The 18,364-nt window shown below is 26.3% G+C and overlaps 7 protein-coding genes across 7 annotated transcripts in view; 5 read left to right on the top strand and 2 right to left on the bottom strand.

Moving 5' to 3' along the window:
• Positions 1 to 422: 422 nt before the first annotated feature.
• cubi_01570 (uncharacterized protein) lies at positions 423 to 2,612 on the top strand (the record flags this gene model as incomplete). The annotated part of the gene is made up of 1 exon (XM_029018582.1): positions 423 to 2,612. The coding sequence occupies one exon, from the start codon at positions 423 to 425 to the stop codon at positions 2,610 to 2,612; it is 2,190 nt and encodes a 729-aa protein (XP_028873809.1).
• A 296-nt stretch (positions 2,613 to 2,908) lies between these two features.
• On the bottom strand, positions 2,909 to 5,806 carry cubi_01571 (uncharacterized protein; the record flags this gene model as incomplete). The annotated part of the gene is made up of 1 exon (XM_029018583.1): positions 2,909 to 5,806. The coding sequence occupies one exon, from the start codon at positions 5,804 to 5,806 to the stop codon at positions 2,909 to 2,911; it is 2,898 nt and encodes a 965-aa protein (XP_028873810.1).
• Positions 5,807 to 6,601: 795 nt separating this feature from the next.
• On the top strand, positions 6,602 to 9,082 carry cubi_01572 (bromodomain-containing protein; the record flags this gene model as incomplete). Its single annotated transcript, XM_029018584.1, has 1 exon — positions 6,602 to 9,082. The coding sequence occupies one exon, from the start codon at positions 6,602 to 6,604 to the stop codon at positions 9,080 to 9,082; it is 2,481 nt and encodes an 826-aa protein (XP_028873811.1).
• A 56-nt stretch (positions 9,083 to 9,138) lies between these two features.
• cubi_01573 (NADPH-dependent FMN FAD containing oxidoreductase) lies at positions 9,139 to 11,658 on the bottom strand (the record flags this gene model as incomplete). The annotated part of the gene is made up of 1 exon (XM_029018585.1): positions 9,139 to 11,658. The coding sequence occupies one exon, from the start codon at positions 11,656 to 11,658 to the stop codon at positions 9,139 to 9,141; it is 2,520 nt and encodes an 839-aa protein (XP_028873812.1).
• A 600-nt stretch (positions 11,659 to 12,258) lies between these two features.
• cubi_01574 (uncharacterized protein) lies at positions 12,259 to 14,634 on the top strand (the record flags this gene model as incomplete). Its single annotated transcript, XM_029018586.1, has 1 exon — positions 12,259 to 14,634. One exon carries the CDS (start codon positions 12,259 to 12,261, stop codon positions 14,632 to 14,634), a length of 2,376 nt encoding a protein of 791 aa, XP_028873813.1.
• A 344-nt stretch (positions 14,635 to 14,978) lies between these two features.
• cubi_01575 (uncharacterized protein) lies at positions 14,979 to 16,787 on the top strand (the record flags this gene model as incomplete). Its single annotated transcript, XM_029018587.1, has 1 exon — positions 14,979 to 16,787. The coding sequence occupies one exon, from the start codon at positions 14,979 to 14,981 to the stop codon at positions 16,785 to 16,787; it is 1,809 nt and encodes a 602-aa protein (XP_028873814.1).
• A 681-nt stretch (positions 16,788 to 17,468) lies between these two features.
• The window catches only part of cubi_01576 (uncharacterized protein), a gene marked incomplete at both ends in the record, with an annotated part of 1,435 nt that continues 539 nt past the window's right edge, over positions 17,469 to 18,364 (top strand). The window contains one exon of the mRNA XM_029018588.1: positions 17,469 to 18,323. Within this exon, the coding sequence (XP_028873815.1) occupies positions 17,469 to 18,323 (855 nt within the window). The remainder of the gene's footprint in view (positions 18,324 to 18,364) is intronic.

The following is an 18,364-nucleotide window of genomic DNA, read 5'->3' on the forward strand; positions in this document are numbered from 1 at the left end:
ATATTTTAAAGTTTTTTTTTTTTGTTACTTTTCCTTTTTTTTAATCACTTGAATTAACTAGTTTCTTTTTCTAGTTGCATGCAAATAAACGAATTTTGATTATCCACATGCAATTTTTTTGTAATATTTTATTACGTGTAAAAAGAAACATGTGGGGTTTCAATACCGGTATTTGGCGGTATACATGGGGGGAGCAAATATTGCATTAGTGCATATGAAAAAAATGTGGTAAAAACAACAAAAATTATAATAGGAATTAAGGAAAATAATAAAGAATAAGTTAAAATATAATATTATTCAATATTTAATTAAACAACTCTAGGTGAAGAAAGTGATTTTGAGAGAAAGGTTTTTTTTCCTTTTTCAAGGAATTAAATAAATACTCGAGCAAGTACGAATTGAGATGACAAGAAAAAACAAAAATGGAAGAAAGAGTAATAATAGAATGTTCAAAGCTGTATCCTGCATTATGTTTTGATATGTATGGTGGTCCAGGCTTTCATAACGTATATGTAGGATTATTGGTTATTATTTCAGCAGTATGGTTAGTTAATAGATTATCAAAAATAATAGAGCTTTATGAAATGATAAAAATTATACAAGAAGAGGGGAGAGTAATAAATATTCCATCACTGGGTCCATATTCAAATGATTTAAAAAAGTTGATAAAGTCTCATATTTCTCAAATAATTAGAGAAAGATGTTCAATATCTCCGACAACCGTTAAAAAAGTTCAAGTAATGAGTATATTAGAGGAATCAACATTAAAGACAAGACTAATACCTAATTCTTCATCTTCTTCAAGTCCAGATGAAAGTTATAGTTTAGAGATATCATTTAAAATTGATAGTTTGGTTCCATATTCAGTACAGTTATTTTGGGGAGTTGATTATTTGGAAACAAAGAAATTGTTAATAGAAGAAAATAAAGAAGAAACTGAAAAGGAATCAAAGGGTTCATATGTGGCTAATAACAAAGAATTAAGAAGGATGGGATTAGGATCAAGTATAGCAATGTATGATCAGTTAAAGTATAAAGAAAAAGTTGGTCTAAATAGTCAAGAAGATTCTAAGTTAGGAAACAAGACAAAAATTGGTTTGGGATATATATCAGTCAATGAATATAATAGTTTAAATAAGTCTAGGGCATTGTTTGAAAATATGGTCGTAGATAATGATGAAAAAGAAAGAGTTGATTTAAATATACCATTGGACTTTTCACCAAGTGAGTCAATGAAGAGTATAGCACATTTAAATCCAATATTATATACAACAGAAATTCAAAATAGAAGAGATTTCTATGAAAATAATCATGATAGGAATTATTTTGATCATCATACAAATATATCAAGTGGAGGAGTATTAATTATAGGTTCAAGAATTACATGCATAATACAAAAAATAAAGCAAAAATTAAGAGATAATATAGTTACAGACTTTATTAGTGATTCTTTAAACTATTCTAGATGGAACAGTTCATTACTTGGTGATAACGCACTAATATTAAGTAGGACAATAAAAAGAGTATTTGAAAGGGTATTTTTTTATAATATAGTATTACCTACTAATAATCATAATTACATCAATAATAATATGAATCTTGGAGGTCTTAATTTAACAAAATCATCATTACTATCTTCAGCATCAGCCACAACTGAGTTATTATTAGACGCATCTAACTATGATAAAGTCGCAAGTAATAGTAAAAGTATTCATAACAAATATAATATAAATTTAACAAAGATAATAAATAAACCAAACATAAATATGAAGGAAATAAAAAAACAAATTTTGATTGAAAAGTTGGACCCAATGTATATTACAGAAGAGAAATCTTATGAAAAAGGGTTGTCACAAGAGTTTTGTGAGAGGATTAAGCTTACACCAGAATATTTAAGCTCATGTAATTTAAATTCTTTATATTGTGATAACCAAGAAGAACAGGAAGAAGAAAAAAAACAAAAACAACAACAAGAGCAAGAACAAGAACAAGAAAAACAAGAACGAAAACAAGATCAAGATCAAACTAAATGTCTAAATCAAGTTCATGATAGGAATAATGATCATTATTATTTTAATGGAGATTATTATGAGATTCAAGATAATTACAATAATAAAGAAATCTTTTGGAATAATAAGTTGTTTGAATTTAATAACAATGACACTGTTTTAACAAAAAAAGAAGGGATAAACGGAGAAAAAGAAAACAAAAATGTCAAGAAAATAGCAAGAATACCATTATTAATATTAATTCGTGCTAATATGGGAATAATAAAGGATGAGTCAGTATTAAGTAATAATATAGTTGTGGTACATTTTGATTTGATTCAAGATCACTATAATATGCCATATTTAATGTATAAACCATTAATATTAAAGCAAGTAATGTCAAATTCCCATGGTATTTTAATTGAGCCATATGATACTTTTGGATTGGAAGATGATGAGTCTGATTGCTTGATATGTATGTCAAATCCAAAAGATGTAATACTATTACCATGCAGACACTGCATTTCTTGTGAATCTTGTTTAAGGTCTTTAAGACAGGATAAATGTCCATTGTGTAGAACAAAATTTTCTGGTTTTGTTGTTTTACCAATTAAGAATTCCTGATTACTTTTATTTATGTATTTCTATACTTTTTGAAGTTAACAAATTTTAAGATCTATTAAGGCCATTAATAATAAAAAATAAAAAGACACATAAAAGAATGTTAATAGAGATATTTATTAGTTATTGTAATTTTAAGATTATATAATCTAATATTTTCTAATTAATTAGTATTGGTATAGAATATTCAGAGTAGTCAATTTTTGATTATCTTATGTATTTCCGATTTCCTTTCTGGATAAAGTGTTTTTTGTAGTAGTTTTTGTTTTAGATAAAGCTTTAATAGTAGCATTAAAAGATTATGATGATTTTGAACTAGTCCTAGTTTTTGTTTTAGAATTGGGTTCTGTTTTTTTATTTGACTCTTTAGTTTTACATTTGGAAGAAGCTTTGCTCTTGTTAGATTTTTCTTCTGTATTGAGCTCAGTTTTCATAATTTTGTCTTTAGACTTGGTGATATTTTCGGATTTGGCTTTATTTATTTTTTTGGTAGTAGCTACGGAAATTGCCTTGGCTTCAGTCTTAGTCTTGGATGAGGACTTGGCGGTACTTTTGGATGGAGACTTGGTGGTACTTTTGGATGGAGACTTGGTAGTACTTTTAGATGTGGAGTTGGAGGTAGGATTAGATTTGGCTTTGGAGGTGGATTTAGGTATTTTATCTTTACTAGTAGCTTTTGATGAGAGTTTAGAAGTGGTTTCTGATGCAGATTTGGTGCTGCTTTTGGATGAGGTCTTGGATGAGGTCTTGGAGGTGGGTTTAGAGGTGGTCTTAGATGTGGCCTTGGAGGTGGGTTTAGAAATGGTCTTGGAGTTGGATTTAGATATTGTAGCTTGAGTGGTAGTTTTTGGCTTGACTTTAGAAGTAGGTTCGGATAAAGATTTGGTGTTACTTTTGGATTTGGCTCTGGAGGTTGGTTTGGATATGATAGCTTTATTAGTGATCTTAGATGTTGCTTTTGGTTTGGCCTTAACCTCAGCTTTAGTCTTAACAATCTTCTTTATTACTGTCTTATTATCCTTTTTAAAAGCTTTTCCTTCTTTGGACAACTTTTGGTTGTTTTCCTCCTGTTCTTCTTCTCTATCAAACCTCTTTGCATTCATTCTTTTCAAGACTCTTTCATCCTCTCTCTCGTTTTCCCATTCTTGTTCTTGTTTCTGTTCTTCCTCTTCTGTCTCTTCAAGCATAAATCTATCAGAAAAAGACCCATTCCATATCAAACCCATAGAATGCTGTGATCCTCCAACCACCTTGAGAACAAAGTTGGAATCAGAACCATCATTTTCTGATAGAAAAGTCTTTGGATTCATAATTTGAGGATTTAATATAACTTCAGAATCTATTAGTTTTGTAATCCCAATCTGACCTGTTAAATTCATACCCCAGACAAATAATACTCCGTTTACATCAATAGCAAAACAACTATCTGCTCCAAATCCCAATTTTGTAATGCTTTTTAGATGTTCAATTTTGGTAGGTATTTTAATATCCCTATCTTTTATAATACTTTCATTCCCATTTTTAATTAGTTGATTCTCCAAACCACAGCAATCCTTCATTCCCCATATAAATACTTCCCCACAACAGGTAAGTAAAGCTGAGTAATATTGTCCTCCTCCTATTTGTTTGATTGGTTGGTCACTCTTACATTTACTGCATTCTGTTTCAAAATCAGTAATATTCACTTTCTTTGGCCTAAAAACTATAGGATCTTCATTATCCTCTCTATTCTCTACATCTTTATAAAATTTATTATATATTCCCAATTCGTTCCTTCCATTTCTACCACATGCAAATACCTGAATAATATTCTTCTTAACATCCTTTACCACAAAAAATGTGGAAGCTCTCCCACAATATATATCTTGTATCACCAAATTACTTGGTAATCCTAATGTATCATTATCTATCTCTACAGGATACAAATATTTTGTCTTCTCCATCTTATCTTCAACAGGTTCTATACCAAATTGTCCAAATTCAGTACTCCCCCATGCAAATATTCTCATATCTTGAGTTATCACAATTGTGTGATTCTCTCCTCCAAGTATCTTTTTAGCCTTACCCACAACTTTCATTGTCTCTTTCTCCAACTTAATTTTCTTTCTTCCACGAATTTCAGAATTAGAAGATTCTTTTTTCCTACCAAAAATAGGAATTCTTACTGGACTGTATTGCTTATACCCTACCAAACTCCCACTCATTAATTGGAAATTTGGGAACCCTATATACCCACCACTATCTTTGTATGATCCCCACAAATATACCTCTCCATTCTCCATCAAACAACAGCTATAACAATCTCCACTAATAATAGATTTCACTTTTAATTGACAGTCTTCTGAAGCTTCTGGAAATTCTATTTTATTTGGATATTTTTCGCTGTCCTCTGGCTCCTCTTCATCATCATCTTTTTCCTCATCATCATCATCATCATCATCTTCCTCATCTTCATCCTTATCATTACCTCCTTTCTTATCAAGCTTCTCCAGCTTTGCTTTAAGCCTTGATGAGAGACGTCCCAGTGCTCCATCATCATTACAACCCCAAGAAAGCACTTCTCCTTGATCTGTTAAAATAAGATTGTGTAGAGCTCCAGACGTAATATCAATAATTTTAAGATCCCTGGAAATACTTTCAATCCTCTTTGGCTTTTTTAAACACAAATCTTCGTCCAATAAAGATTCTTTGATTCCCAATTGATCACATTCTCCTGAACCCCATACCCAAACAGTACCTATAGGTATCTTATTATTATCACTATTTGGTACTTTTTTAATAAATGATTTATAATCAACAAAATCAGAATTAAACTTATCAAAATACTGTTTTTGTTCCTTGTTTCTTTCTTGGTGAATATCTACACTTTGGATAATTGGAGTCTCTATTGAAGTTGTTGGAGACTTTTCAACATTACCAAAACTTGGGACAAATCCAGAAATTTGACTGTTAAGATTATTCTCATTTCCAAAAGACGGAGGATTATCATTTACAGTATTTGAAATATTCACTGGATTTCCAAATGTAAATACTGGACAAGAAGAATTTGCTGAGGATGAAAGTATGCTTGAGTTAAAAATTGGACCAGAAGATTGACCCTCTTTTTTATCATCTTTTTCCCTGGCATACTCACAACATACACATACTTCTGCATCCTCATCATTTGTTACCAAACACACTGTACATCTCCAACCCATTGTAATATTAAACTGTCTTTTTAAATTATAAATAAATTATTATTTTCTTAAGAAAATTCAATCTACTCAATTAATCTCGTCTTTCAACTCTTAGATTAATTTTTTTAATTCAAAATTTTGATCTCCCTTTTATAGATATTTTTATATTAATTCAATTTCCTTTAATCAAATTATTATTATTTATCGAATAAAAAGACTTTGGATTTTCAATATACTATCTAGTACTATTATTGCAACTATAGATATCTTTATTATTAATATGAGTGATTATTCTTCTTTCTTCTTATTCCTCCTCTTATTAGTTAATTCTATAATCTTTTATTAATAATTATTACTAATTTTTTTAAATATTAATTAATTTATTCAGAAAGTGGCGCCATCTTCTTTTTTTTTGTGTGTCCTTTATTAAAATTAAAGATATTTTTAAAGATAATAAACAGAAAAATGAAAGGTATAATGAAAGGAAGGAGAGAAAAAGAAAGGAATTAGTTTAAATAATACCTTTTAAATGATTAATTTCTCTCAATACTCCTATTCCATTATTCCAATAAATGATTTTTTTTTTTTTTTTTATTTCCCTTATTATAATACTCAAATAAAATACTAGTGACAAGAGCCCGCTATTTGCAATTATATATTATACATATATAAATATATATATTTATACATATATTTATATAAATTATTAATTTGACACAAGGTCAATAAAGATTTGTTGCAATCATTACTTTATGTGAAAGGGAATCAAACTGCCTGATACTTTTTTCTTCTTCTTCCCTTAATTACTAGATCAATATGGATGTTGGGACATCTAGAGGAATCAGCTCAAGTATTAGAAGAAAACTTTCTATTTTACTCGAAACTTTGAGAAAAGATCCTAATTTTGAATTATTTATTTACCCTATTGATCCTGCTAAAGATGGATGTTTAGATTACTTTGAAGTTATTCAAATTCCAATGGATCTAATCACAGTTTCCAACAAACTTTTGGATGATCAATACAAAAATATTAATGAAATATATCAGGACATTATATTAATATTTTCTAATTGCAGAGAATACAACACTTCTCCTTTATGCGCAAATATTATTGATTTATGTAATAAATCAGAAAAAAGGTTTCTACTTGAATGGACTAAATTGGGATTTTCTGATAAATCTACTAAAAAGAGACTAGAAGAATTATCTAGAGAAACCAGTAAAAGTTCAAAATCAAATATTAGCCCCTCTTCTTCAAACAGTAATAACAATCATTGTAATAATGGAGATGGTTCTAATAATCATCATAATCAATATAATTCTAATAATGTTAATAGTAATAGTAATACTACTAATAGTAATAACAGCCATATTAAAACAAGCACAAAAAATGCAAAGCCACGGCCATCCTCATCATCCTCATCTTCTTCTTCTTCTTCTTCTTCTTCTTCTTCTTCTTCCTCCTCCTCCTCCTCTTCCTCTAAAGCCAATGCTAATAGAGTTATCTTAAAAATTGATAAAGATAATATTTCTTCTAATACGACCGAAATTAATAATGGCAACAAAAGACACAAAAGCGAAGCTAGTAAAAAATTTGCTAGTAGTAATAATAATATTATCCCTCTTAAAAAAAGAAAAGATAATGATTATTCTGAATCTTCTAGCTTTATTAACAATACACTTATTGCTTCAAATAAACAAATTGAAAATAATACTTGTAATAGTAATTCTAACTTAAATGTTTCAAATAGTACATATTCTGATCCTGATTGGAAAAGTGAATGTTTAAGAATACTTAATTTACTTAGAAAAGAACATAATTCTTTTCTTTTTGAAAATCCCGTTCTTGAAAGTAATGATCTCACAGAAGAAACGAAAAAAAGATACAGGGAAGTTATTCCGGAAGCCTGTGATTATATCACTATTGAAAAAAGGCTTACTAATAATACTCAAAGTACTGTTTGTAGTAATAATAATAATAATAATAACAATACTCCCTTAAAAAGGCACCCCTCTAATCAAAAAAGAAAAAGCTCATCTTTATCATCTTCAAACTCTAGTAAATATTTAAAAACAATTCAAACTATTGATAATCCACATGAATTTGAAAGACTAATCAAATTAATTTTTTCAAATTGTATGATTTTTAACCCCAACTCTGGAGAATGTAAGTGGATTTATGATTCTGCTAAACAATCACTTAATAAATTCAATAATTTATGGAATAAATCTAATGTATTTCTTCTTTATTCTAACTCTTGTCTTTCAACACAAAATTACATTGATATTAAAGATAATCAAAGTGATACTAGTATCGGATTTAGTATTGCTACAACAACTAATAATAATAATAATAATCTGTCTCGACCTAATTTTATTAACCAATCTTCTAATCAGAATAACTTAATTAAAAATAAATTAAATACAAGCTCTAGAAATATGATTTCTTCATTTAATAAAATTATTACTCAATGGAATAATTACTCTATAATTTGGAGACAATTTATTCTCAATAAAAATAATAATAATTCCAGATCTTTACAAACTATAAATACCGACATTGATGTAGATACCAATACCGACACCAATATCAATAACGGTACCAATATCAATACCAATACCAATACCAATACCAATACCAATACTAGAAAAACTTCAAGATCAAATAAAAATAATACCATTAATAAAATCTTGTTTAAAATTAACCCAAACAGTAAAATTTTAAATTATAAATGTAATCATATTAAAGAATTATTTGATTTTAGTTCAAGTAATGAAGATATGTCAGATATTTCTACTAATTATGATTTACAAATTCATCAAATTAATAATATAATTTTTAATTCAAATAATAATATAGAATTAACTTTAAATCATGAAAATACTGAATACATTTTCCCATTAAAAGTTTACGATTCTAATTTTATTAAATATAATCATAATATTATTAATAATACAAGTTTGAGTAACCATAAAATGATTATTAAATTAATTAATAATTCAAAAATATATATATATTGCTTCAAAGAAAATTTTGAAGGTATTAATAATCATAATTATGTTAATTCTATCTCAAATTATAATTATTTTGCTTATACTAATAATGATGAATTAATTAATAAATATATTGAATTAAAAATTAAAATTCCAAAATCAATAAATGATTTTATTATTCCAATGATTAAAGAATATTATATTAATAATATATCCATTTTAAATGTTAATATTATTATTAATGATATTGTTAAAGATGATTTAAACTCAATTATTCAAGTTTATTTTGGTGATATACTTTAATTACTTTATTTTATTTATAGAAAAAAAAATAGATAAATGAATATAAAGAATGTGTATTAAACCCATGTTTCCTCTATATATCTACCATATCTTATTAATTTTTTTATATATATTAAAGAATCTTCTATTGTATCAAATTTACCTGATAATACAAGTATTTTTGCAAGAGTTTCTCTTATTTCTATAGGCATTGATAATGCATTTCCACAAATTAAAATATAACCATTTAATATGCAATTAACTATATATTCTCTCATATTATCAATTTCATTATCTTCATTTAATAATAATGATTGTATATAACAGCCAGATCTTAAATGATTTAAATTAACTAATTTATGAGTTTTTTCAGTTTTAAATATAGATTCCTTTATTCCAGGATTTTTTCTAGAATATGATATATTAAACTGAATTTGACCAATTAATTCTTTTCTTTTTGAAAATTCGTAAATTTGATCAATATATGGATACATTACATTACTATATCTTAATCCAATATATACTAAAGTGTTATTAGTTATTTCATTTTTATGATCATGATTAACATTTCTTTGTCTTAAAATATTAATAACTCTTTCTTGTAGTATTGATATAATTCCTGTTATACCCAATCCACATGATATTAATAATAGAGGTATTTTTGGATCAACTAATTCTTTAATTATTTCATCACTAATTTTATTTTCAAATGCTATTAATGTTTTGTTATTATATATAATATCATCCAAATAGCCAGAACATAATCCACGTATTTTTCTATTAAATGTTGTGTTCCATTCAATTACATCAACACAGATTTCTATAATATTACTATTATTAAAATGAGCATATTCTTGATCACAATAGATACTTTTAAATTCTTGCATCATATTATATAAATATTTTTCTTTAAGTTTAACAATATAATTTTGAATAACTTTTGTTTTTAATTTTTTAAATGTATTATAATTATTAATTATGAGTAATTGATTATTATTATTATTATTATTATTAACTTTTATTTTTGGTAAAAATAATCCTAATGTATTTGATAATATTTCAGGTAATAACATTTTAAAATGATGATGATTAACATCACCATTATCATTATCATCATCATATTCAAAACAATGATTAAATATTCCAACAGTCATTCTTCTAATATAATTCTCATAATCAATATATCTCCATAAATTTAACTTATACCAATCCAATGTATTGCATATAGAGTAATATCTAGGAATGATTACTGGTATAAAATTGATAATGTCATCAATTTGCAATTCAATTGAATTAAAATCCCATAATAATTCAAGATAATTACGATGCTCATCTTTAATATAATCACAATAATCCTTTTTTGAGTCTACACTTCTTTGTATCATTTCCTTCAAACGTTCTTTATGCATATGATTATTTGTATTATTATAGCATTTATTCACAAACCTTCTTTCTGGTACACTCATTATATCTAAATAACGATATATTAATGTAAATACTGTCATCTTCTCACCTAATGGAAATTGACTACAAAATTGATGTTTTTTACATTCTATATAACATTTTTTATACTTGATTAAATCTAAATAATCATCAGTAGAATTATATTTACATCCATATTGTTTATTACATAAACAAGTATAATAATCATGATTAAATTGAATTTCTATAATTGTTTTTGGATTAATTTCCTGATTAAATAAATCAATAAAATGTATTACTTTTTCTATAGGATTGACTGGCCAAATTGCAAGATGAGTACCAGATTTATAATTAATTTGATCCTCATGAGACAAACCAAATCTTATCTTTTTAATTTTTTTATTTTTAGATTCTTTATCACATTCTTGATTATATAATACATTAGAAATACTAGGAAATGATATATTCTTTTTATTGATATCACTTATGTGTTTCTTTTGAATAAATAGTGAATTTTTTAATTCATTCTCTAATTCTATATCAAATTCATAATTAATATCTTGAATAACTTTTTCTGGATTATAACTTTTTATTTCACACTTATATTGATTGATTGGAAGATTATTTTTAAAATATTCATCAATTTCGGTATTGTGTTTAAACATTTTAATTATATTTTCAATCCAAGGATCATATTCTCCCAATATACCAAAATCATGTGATTCATCACCTAGTCCCCAGGGTACTTTTTCTACAGCTCCACAATTTAATAATAAATGACGTAGTTTCCTTGCAGTTATATTAAATCTTTGATTACCAAAACATCTATCACCCATTCCAAATATTGCGAAATTCAACTTTTTTATTAAGATAGTATTTAAATTATTCATTAAAATTCGATTCCAAAATGAAGTCATAGTATCAGGTACTTCTCCTTGTCCTGTTGTTGATAATATAAATATTGTCATGGGGAATTCAATTTCCAATTTCTTATTAATATTTTCCTGGGATTCTTCCTCAAAATAATCAAAAAATATATCTTCAAATTCACTAATAGATGTTGGATATCCAATCACTCCTACTTTCCATAACTCATCTCTAACATCATAAGATAACCTCTCTGATTTACCAGTTTGTGATGCATATACTATCCAAACTCTTTCTGGACATTCCATTTTTAAGTTAAAACTTTTAAATTACTTGCTGATTATTTTTTAAAAATTAATCTTGAAAATGATTAAAAATTAAATAATTTTATGATTATATTTCCAGATATGACTATCAGAATAATCCATTATATATTTATAATTTGAATTAATATTTGAAAATTCAATTAAAAAATTTTGTATAAATTAAATTCCCAAAAATAAATTTACAATTTCAATAAATGTTGATAAAATTTTTGATTTTTAGGATTTGATTGAATTTATAATCATCCAAGTCAAATAATTCAAATTTAATAGAAATTATATATGTGTGACAAGATCTTGAATCCTTAAAAAATATAGTTATAATTAAACAGTTAAATACGAATTAGTAATAATAATATATATTAGAATTACAATTATATGAATATTTCTGTTTCAGAAAGTATTTCTTACTCTATCTGACAATTAATTATAATATTCCATTTGGCGCGAAAAAATTAGCATGGAAAAATAATGTTTTTTAAAGTTATTCACTTTTTTACTTGAAATTAAATGAATGGTTTTATATCTGAAAAATATTATTATTTTTTACCTTTAACAAATTAAATACAGTAATTTCTCTTTTAAATGAACAGTTCAAGGAATGGACCATTCAATAATAAAGATAAAAACTTGGATTTAAAAATTAACTTAGCAAATAATAAATCAATATCTCCAGAATCATTTTTAAAAATGGATGATAATGAAAGCAATGAATTAATTCATGGATATAATTCTTTGGATGATTATAAATCATCAGATTTTTTGAAATCGAGAAAATTCAGTTTTAGTAGTGATATTAATAAAGATAATTTCCATAATAAAGAAAGCAATAAAAATTCGAGTAATTCTAAAAAAAAAAATAATAATGAATCAATAACTGAATTTATTAACCATAAACTTCAAGATCACTTTGAAAATATTAACCATTTTGAAAAGATTAAATTTTTAATTTCTAGTAATTTTGCTTTTGAATGTATTCGAAAATTGAACACTCTTCCTCCAATAAGGATATATGAGCTTTGGAAAAGCACACCAATGGAGATCAAACAAGTATTATTCAATACTTTTTTAATAATTTTAACAAATCGTATTAGAATTTGGTCCAATATAGACACGAAACAAAAAGATTACTTTATTTTATGGGGTTGTAATTATTTAAATCAAATAGGTGATTATTTATCAATACCAGAGATAATAATAGAAAAAATGATTAAAATATACTATTTAAATGTAGATGACCAAAATTCAGAGAATTTTTCAGATTTAAAGCCATTAAAAGACTGTTTGATTGAATATTGTAATAATGAATTACAACCAAAAGTCAATATTTTATTTAATGAATATAATAATATCAATAATAATGTTAGGTCAAAAATGATAATAAAGCAGAATAAAGATTTAAATGCTGAATCATTTTTATTTCTAAGAAATAATAGTGCATTTGAAGTTTTATATAAAGGTAGTGAGTGGAGTATTAATAAAAATTCAAGAACTTGTTCATTAAATAATAGATTATCCTTGGGAATGACAGATTTACCATTAAATTCCCCAAATGATTTCTATAATAACTTAAAATTATTTAATAGTAATAACATCAATTACAAGAATAATATTAATACGAAAGTAAATGACCGTAGAAGAAAAACTTGGCACTCAGGTATTAGTAAGCTGGAATATATATTAGATGAACAAGCACCAAACTCCTTTTTAATAATTATATTATCATTTTTAAGACTTCATGCAATAGATGGAATATTGAATTCACGTACCTTGTCAATTCTTCAAGAAATATATCTTGTATTAAACAATAATAACGAGTATTATAAATCATCATTATTAATATTTGATTCACTTCAAATGTTAACATTTAATGATATTAAGAAGACTGAGCTTAAATGTGATACCAAAAGTCTTGAAAAAGGTTGGAATAAATCAATGAGATATTTAAAAGTAGCAGGTGCAACAATTGTAGGTGGTGCTGTATTGGCAGCAGCTACAACAATTGCAGCTCCAGGTATTATTGCTGGTTTGGGCACATTAGGATTAGTATTTCCTGGTATTTTTGGAACAGCTGTTACTGCTGGAACAAGTGCTGCTACAATATCAGCAGTAGCTGGAGTAGGTGGAGCAGGACTTTCAGGATGGAAAATGAGTAGAAGGGAATCTCCATTACAAGTTTTTAGTTTTCATCAAATTGGAAAAAATCATGATAAATGCGGCCTTCTTCCAATTTTAATTGGTATTAGTGGTTGGCTTAGGAATAGTAACGATATATTTGTACCGTGGGAGATTGCTTTTAATGGTGTTGAGTGGATGGAAACTTATGCTATAGAATTTGAACCTGAAGTATTATCTAAGTTAGGTAATTCAATAGCCGTAACCATGTCACAAGATCTTGCAATCTTTGCTGGTAAAGCTATTTTACTTCAAACTGTTGTCGGTACTTTAACAGCTGCTTTATCTTGGCCCATAACCATTATGCAATATGCAGCAACTCTTGATAATACTTGGTCAGTATCAAGACAAAAAACTGAAAAAGCTGCAATTATTCTTGCAGATGTTTTATGTTCAATAGAAATTACAGGAAATAGACCTATTAAGCTTGTCGGCTATAGTATGGGTGCTAGACTTATATACTTAGCATTACAAATCATGTATGATCGTAAACAATTTAATAAAATTCAAGATGTTGTATTATTAGGATTACCATCATCTTTAAATACTAAAAATTGGATTAAAGCCAGGTGTGTAGTTTCAAATCGCTTGATTAATGTATTTTCAAGGTCTGATTGGGTTCTTGCATTTTTTTACAGATACATGCAATGGGGGTTCCATGTTGCAGGTATTTCACCTGTAAATATTGCTAGCATTGAAAATTATGATGTTACGGGAATGATTACTTCTCATGATCAATATCCTGACAAAATTCGTGAAATTTTATATTATATCAACTTTTTTTAGTAAATAAATATAAATGTATTCATATATATATATATTACTTATTTTTATATAGCAGTAGTGTGCCATAATTATTGCATGCATGAAATTATTTCTGTAAAAAATTGACACGTAATATTGTCCACATTAGTATTAGAATTGTTTTAAAAGGAAATCAAATGATTGAAAATAAATAGATTAATTTAATTTTTTAAATCCAGATTTTTTAGTATAAACAACCAAAATAAAAGATTTTGTGAATTTAATGAATTAAAAAATTAGTATATGTCGATGTAAGTGTGAAAAATTAGCAAAAAGACCATTTTTACTTACTAAAAAAAAGAAATAATTAATTATAAATAAATTAAATGGACAATAATATCTTAAATAACATAAGTGAAGAAAAAAACAAAAAAAATGTTAAATTTAAAAACACTGAATTGGAGTCAACTTTAATGAAATATACTAAAAAAGAGTTAGCAAATAATAGTGAAATTATTAGTTTACCTAAGAATGAAAGAAAGTTAAAATATGAGAGTTTTTCATTGAATAATATGGTAAAAAATATGAATCAAGAAGAATTAATAGAAGAATTAATGGTTGATTTATCTTCTTTATTAGTAAAACTAAGGAATAGTTTGGAAGATTTGCAATTAGAAAAATACAATTTTAATAATAATAAGAAAAATGCAATAGATTTGGTTAGAGTATGTATTTCAGTTGGATTAAGAGTAGGCGTAATATTGGAAGAAAAATGTACAGATTTAGAGGAAAAATGTTTTGTTTTAACTAATTATTCATTAAGTTATAACTGGTTCACATATTGGAATGATAATTTTCCAAAAAATAATGGTATTTCAAATGATATACAAGAATTTAATGAAATAAAATTTAATAATATGATATTTCAAAATAAAAGTATTAATAATGAAGAATATCATATATGCACTATAAATTGTGTAAAATATGAAAAATTTGTTAGTGACTTTAAAATGTTAAGTAAAGTAGCAAATAATCTATTTAATCAAGCATTTATGATGAGTATTTGGAATACAAAAAATGATAATTTTATTGAAATTGAATATTTCAGTATTAACAATATACAATCTAATTTGGAAGATAACATATATTACAGTGAAAATCAAGATTGTAATCAAATCATACCTGATAATAAATTAATTATTACAAATTTTAATGACAATTATAAAGTTAATAGAAATATTCTGCAAAATCAAATTGTTAATCAAGTTTCTATTGACAAAAATGTAATTGAAGTCGAAGAAGATTATGATGAGGAAATTAATGATAATTTAAGCAATAATATTAACTATATTCTTTTACCAAAAATGATAGTAGGCTCATCATCAATAAATGATTTGAATTCAAATAATTCTGTATTGGAAATAAATAATGGCAATAGTAATGGTTTTCATTATTCAGAAATTCAATTTGATTTAAGAAATAAAATACGTAGAGCTTCTATTATCATGGAGAATATTGATATTGAATCACTAAATGAATGTAAAAACAAGGTTGCAAATATTAAACATTCTATGATAAAAATTAGGGAAGTACAGGCTGAAATATATAAATTAATTATAGAAAGTACTGGAGAAATAGATTATTTAGAAGAACAATCAGCTTTAGCTCAAATTAACACAGCACAGGGTGCATCATTTGTAGCAAAAGGAAGTAAGTCAAAGGCTAATTGGTGGCCATTTCATGGCTCTACTGCTGGTTTAGTTTGTGGAGGTGCTGCTGGGCTAATATTGGGTCCTTTCGGTGTAAGTTTTGGTGCTGCTATTGGCGGTGCTTTAGGATTAACAGTTGGTAATATGATGAAAAATCATTGTCATGAAAAAATGGATAATATAATACAAGAATGTGAGGCAAGAACAAGTAAAAAGATCTTCAGAAATTCAGGTCAAGCCAAGGGTAATCAAGTAACAGAGAAAAAGTTTAAGGTTGATTTTATTGAAAAAGGAAATTATTTTGAATCTATAATTAATAAAAAAACGGAAGAAAAGTATCAATTATTATTAGAGGTTAAAGATGAACATGAATTAAATCCAAGTAAATTTAATGAAAGTAATTCAATAATAGAAGAAAAATATGATAAATATATATCAAAAGCAACTCTGAACGAAATACTGGAAAATGTAGATATAATACCATAAATTTAAATTATCAAGTATTAAAATATATATTTCAAGGAAAAAGAGTTATGATTTTCCACTATTTTTAAATTGATATGCAAAATACCGGTATTTAAAAATGCAAAGGCGGGAATGTGGGAAAGATGAGTTAATGCAAAAATAACTTGAAAAAAAAAAAAAAATATATATATATATTTATTAATAACTGCAAGAATTAAATGTTCTATAATTAATTTTTAGCTAAGTATTTGTATAATTTAAACCTCATATATCAAATTTTTTTTCTTAAACTTTAATATGAATAATTCTGTAAAAAAAAAACATTAAGAAAAAACTAGTGGTAATTATTACATATAGTTATCGCTCGGCATAATGGTAGATACATAAAAAGATAATTATTTGATACATATAAATTTGCATATATGATTAATGTGGGGTTAATAAATAAATAAAATGACATTTGATAGAATTATGTATCTTTGGATATAATAGTGATGGATATGTAATCATATCTTAAAATAAGATCGTATTAATTATAGTTTAAACCAGATTACTCAAAAAATTAGAAAATTTATTTTATCAGTAATAATTATTATATAAAATAATCATCCAGTTAACACAAAAATATATTTTTATTTAAGTTACAGTATTATACTGATTAAAGAAACATATAAAAATAATATTTGTGATAATACAGATAAGATGAATATTAAATTGTTTTCCTTATTTTTCATTTCATTAAATTTTTTATACTCGATAAATGGAGAAGATATTGATAGCAAAAGCATCAATTTACCAGATATGAGCTTTGGTAATATGGGTGAAATTGACATGAATGACGGGGCAGATATAGATAAAGTTATTGGTGAGTCCAATATTGATAGTATGAGTCTTGGTGGATATAATACTGATCATACCAGTATTGGAGGATCTAATATTGATGGTATGAGTGTTGGTGGGTCTAATATTGATGGTATGAGTGCTGGTGGGTCTAATATTGATGGTGCTAGTATTTTAGGATCCAATGCTGGTGAAACTAGTTTTGGCGGATCTAATATTGATGATAATAGTATTGGTGGATCCAATTCTGGTGACACTAGTGTTGGTGGGTCCAATTTGGGTTTAGATAGTCATAGATCCGTTGATTTTGAAGATAGTGATAATGAAAAAATGTTAGACTTTCATATTTTAGGTGATGAAGAACATGCAGAAGATCCAATATTAATGGCAAGATCTTCAAGTAACCCTTCGTTGAATGAAAATCATAATGAGGACCCCATTTCAATTGATTCTCGTTCTGTTAGCCATGACCAGGGGGATAATCACAACGATTCTAATATGGATAGTACATCTGTAAATGCAGATCGAGCTAACGACAATGACAGAATAGTAACATACGGCTTTGGAGGTGGCCCAGTTGCTCCACCAGCAAGTACATCAACAACTCCTCCTATAACAGATTCCACTGATAAAACAGATCCTGTTGATGTAACTGATCCCGTTGATAAGACAGATCCCATTGATAAAACGGATCCCACTGATAATACAAGTTCGTCGGTTACTCAACCAGCAACTCCAGCACCTACTCAACCAGCAAC

Source organism: Cryptosporidium ubiquitum (genome assembly GCF_001865345.1).
Source record: "Cryptosporidium ubiquitum isolate 39726 chromosome Unknown contig_20, whole genome shotgun sequence".
Classification (NCBI taxonomy): Eukaryota; Apicomplexa; class Conoidasida; order Eucoccidiorida; family Cryptosporidiidae; genus Cryptosporidium; species Cryptosporidium ubiquitum.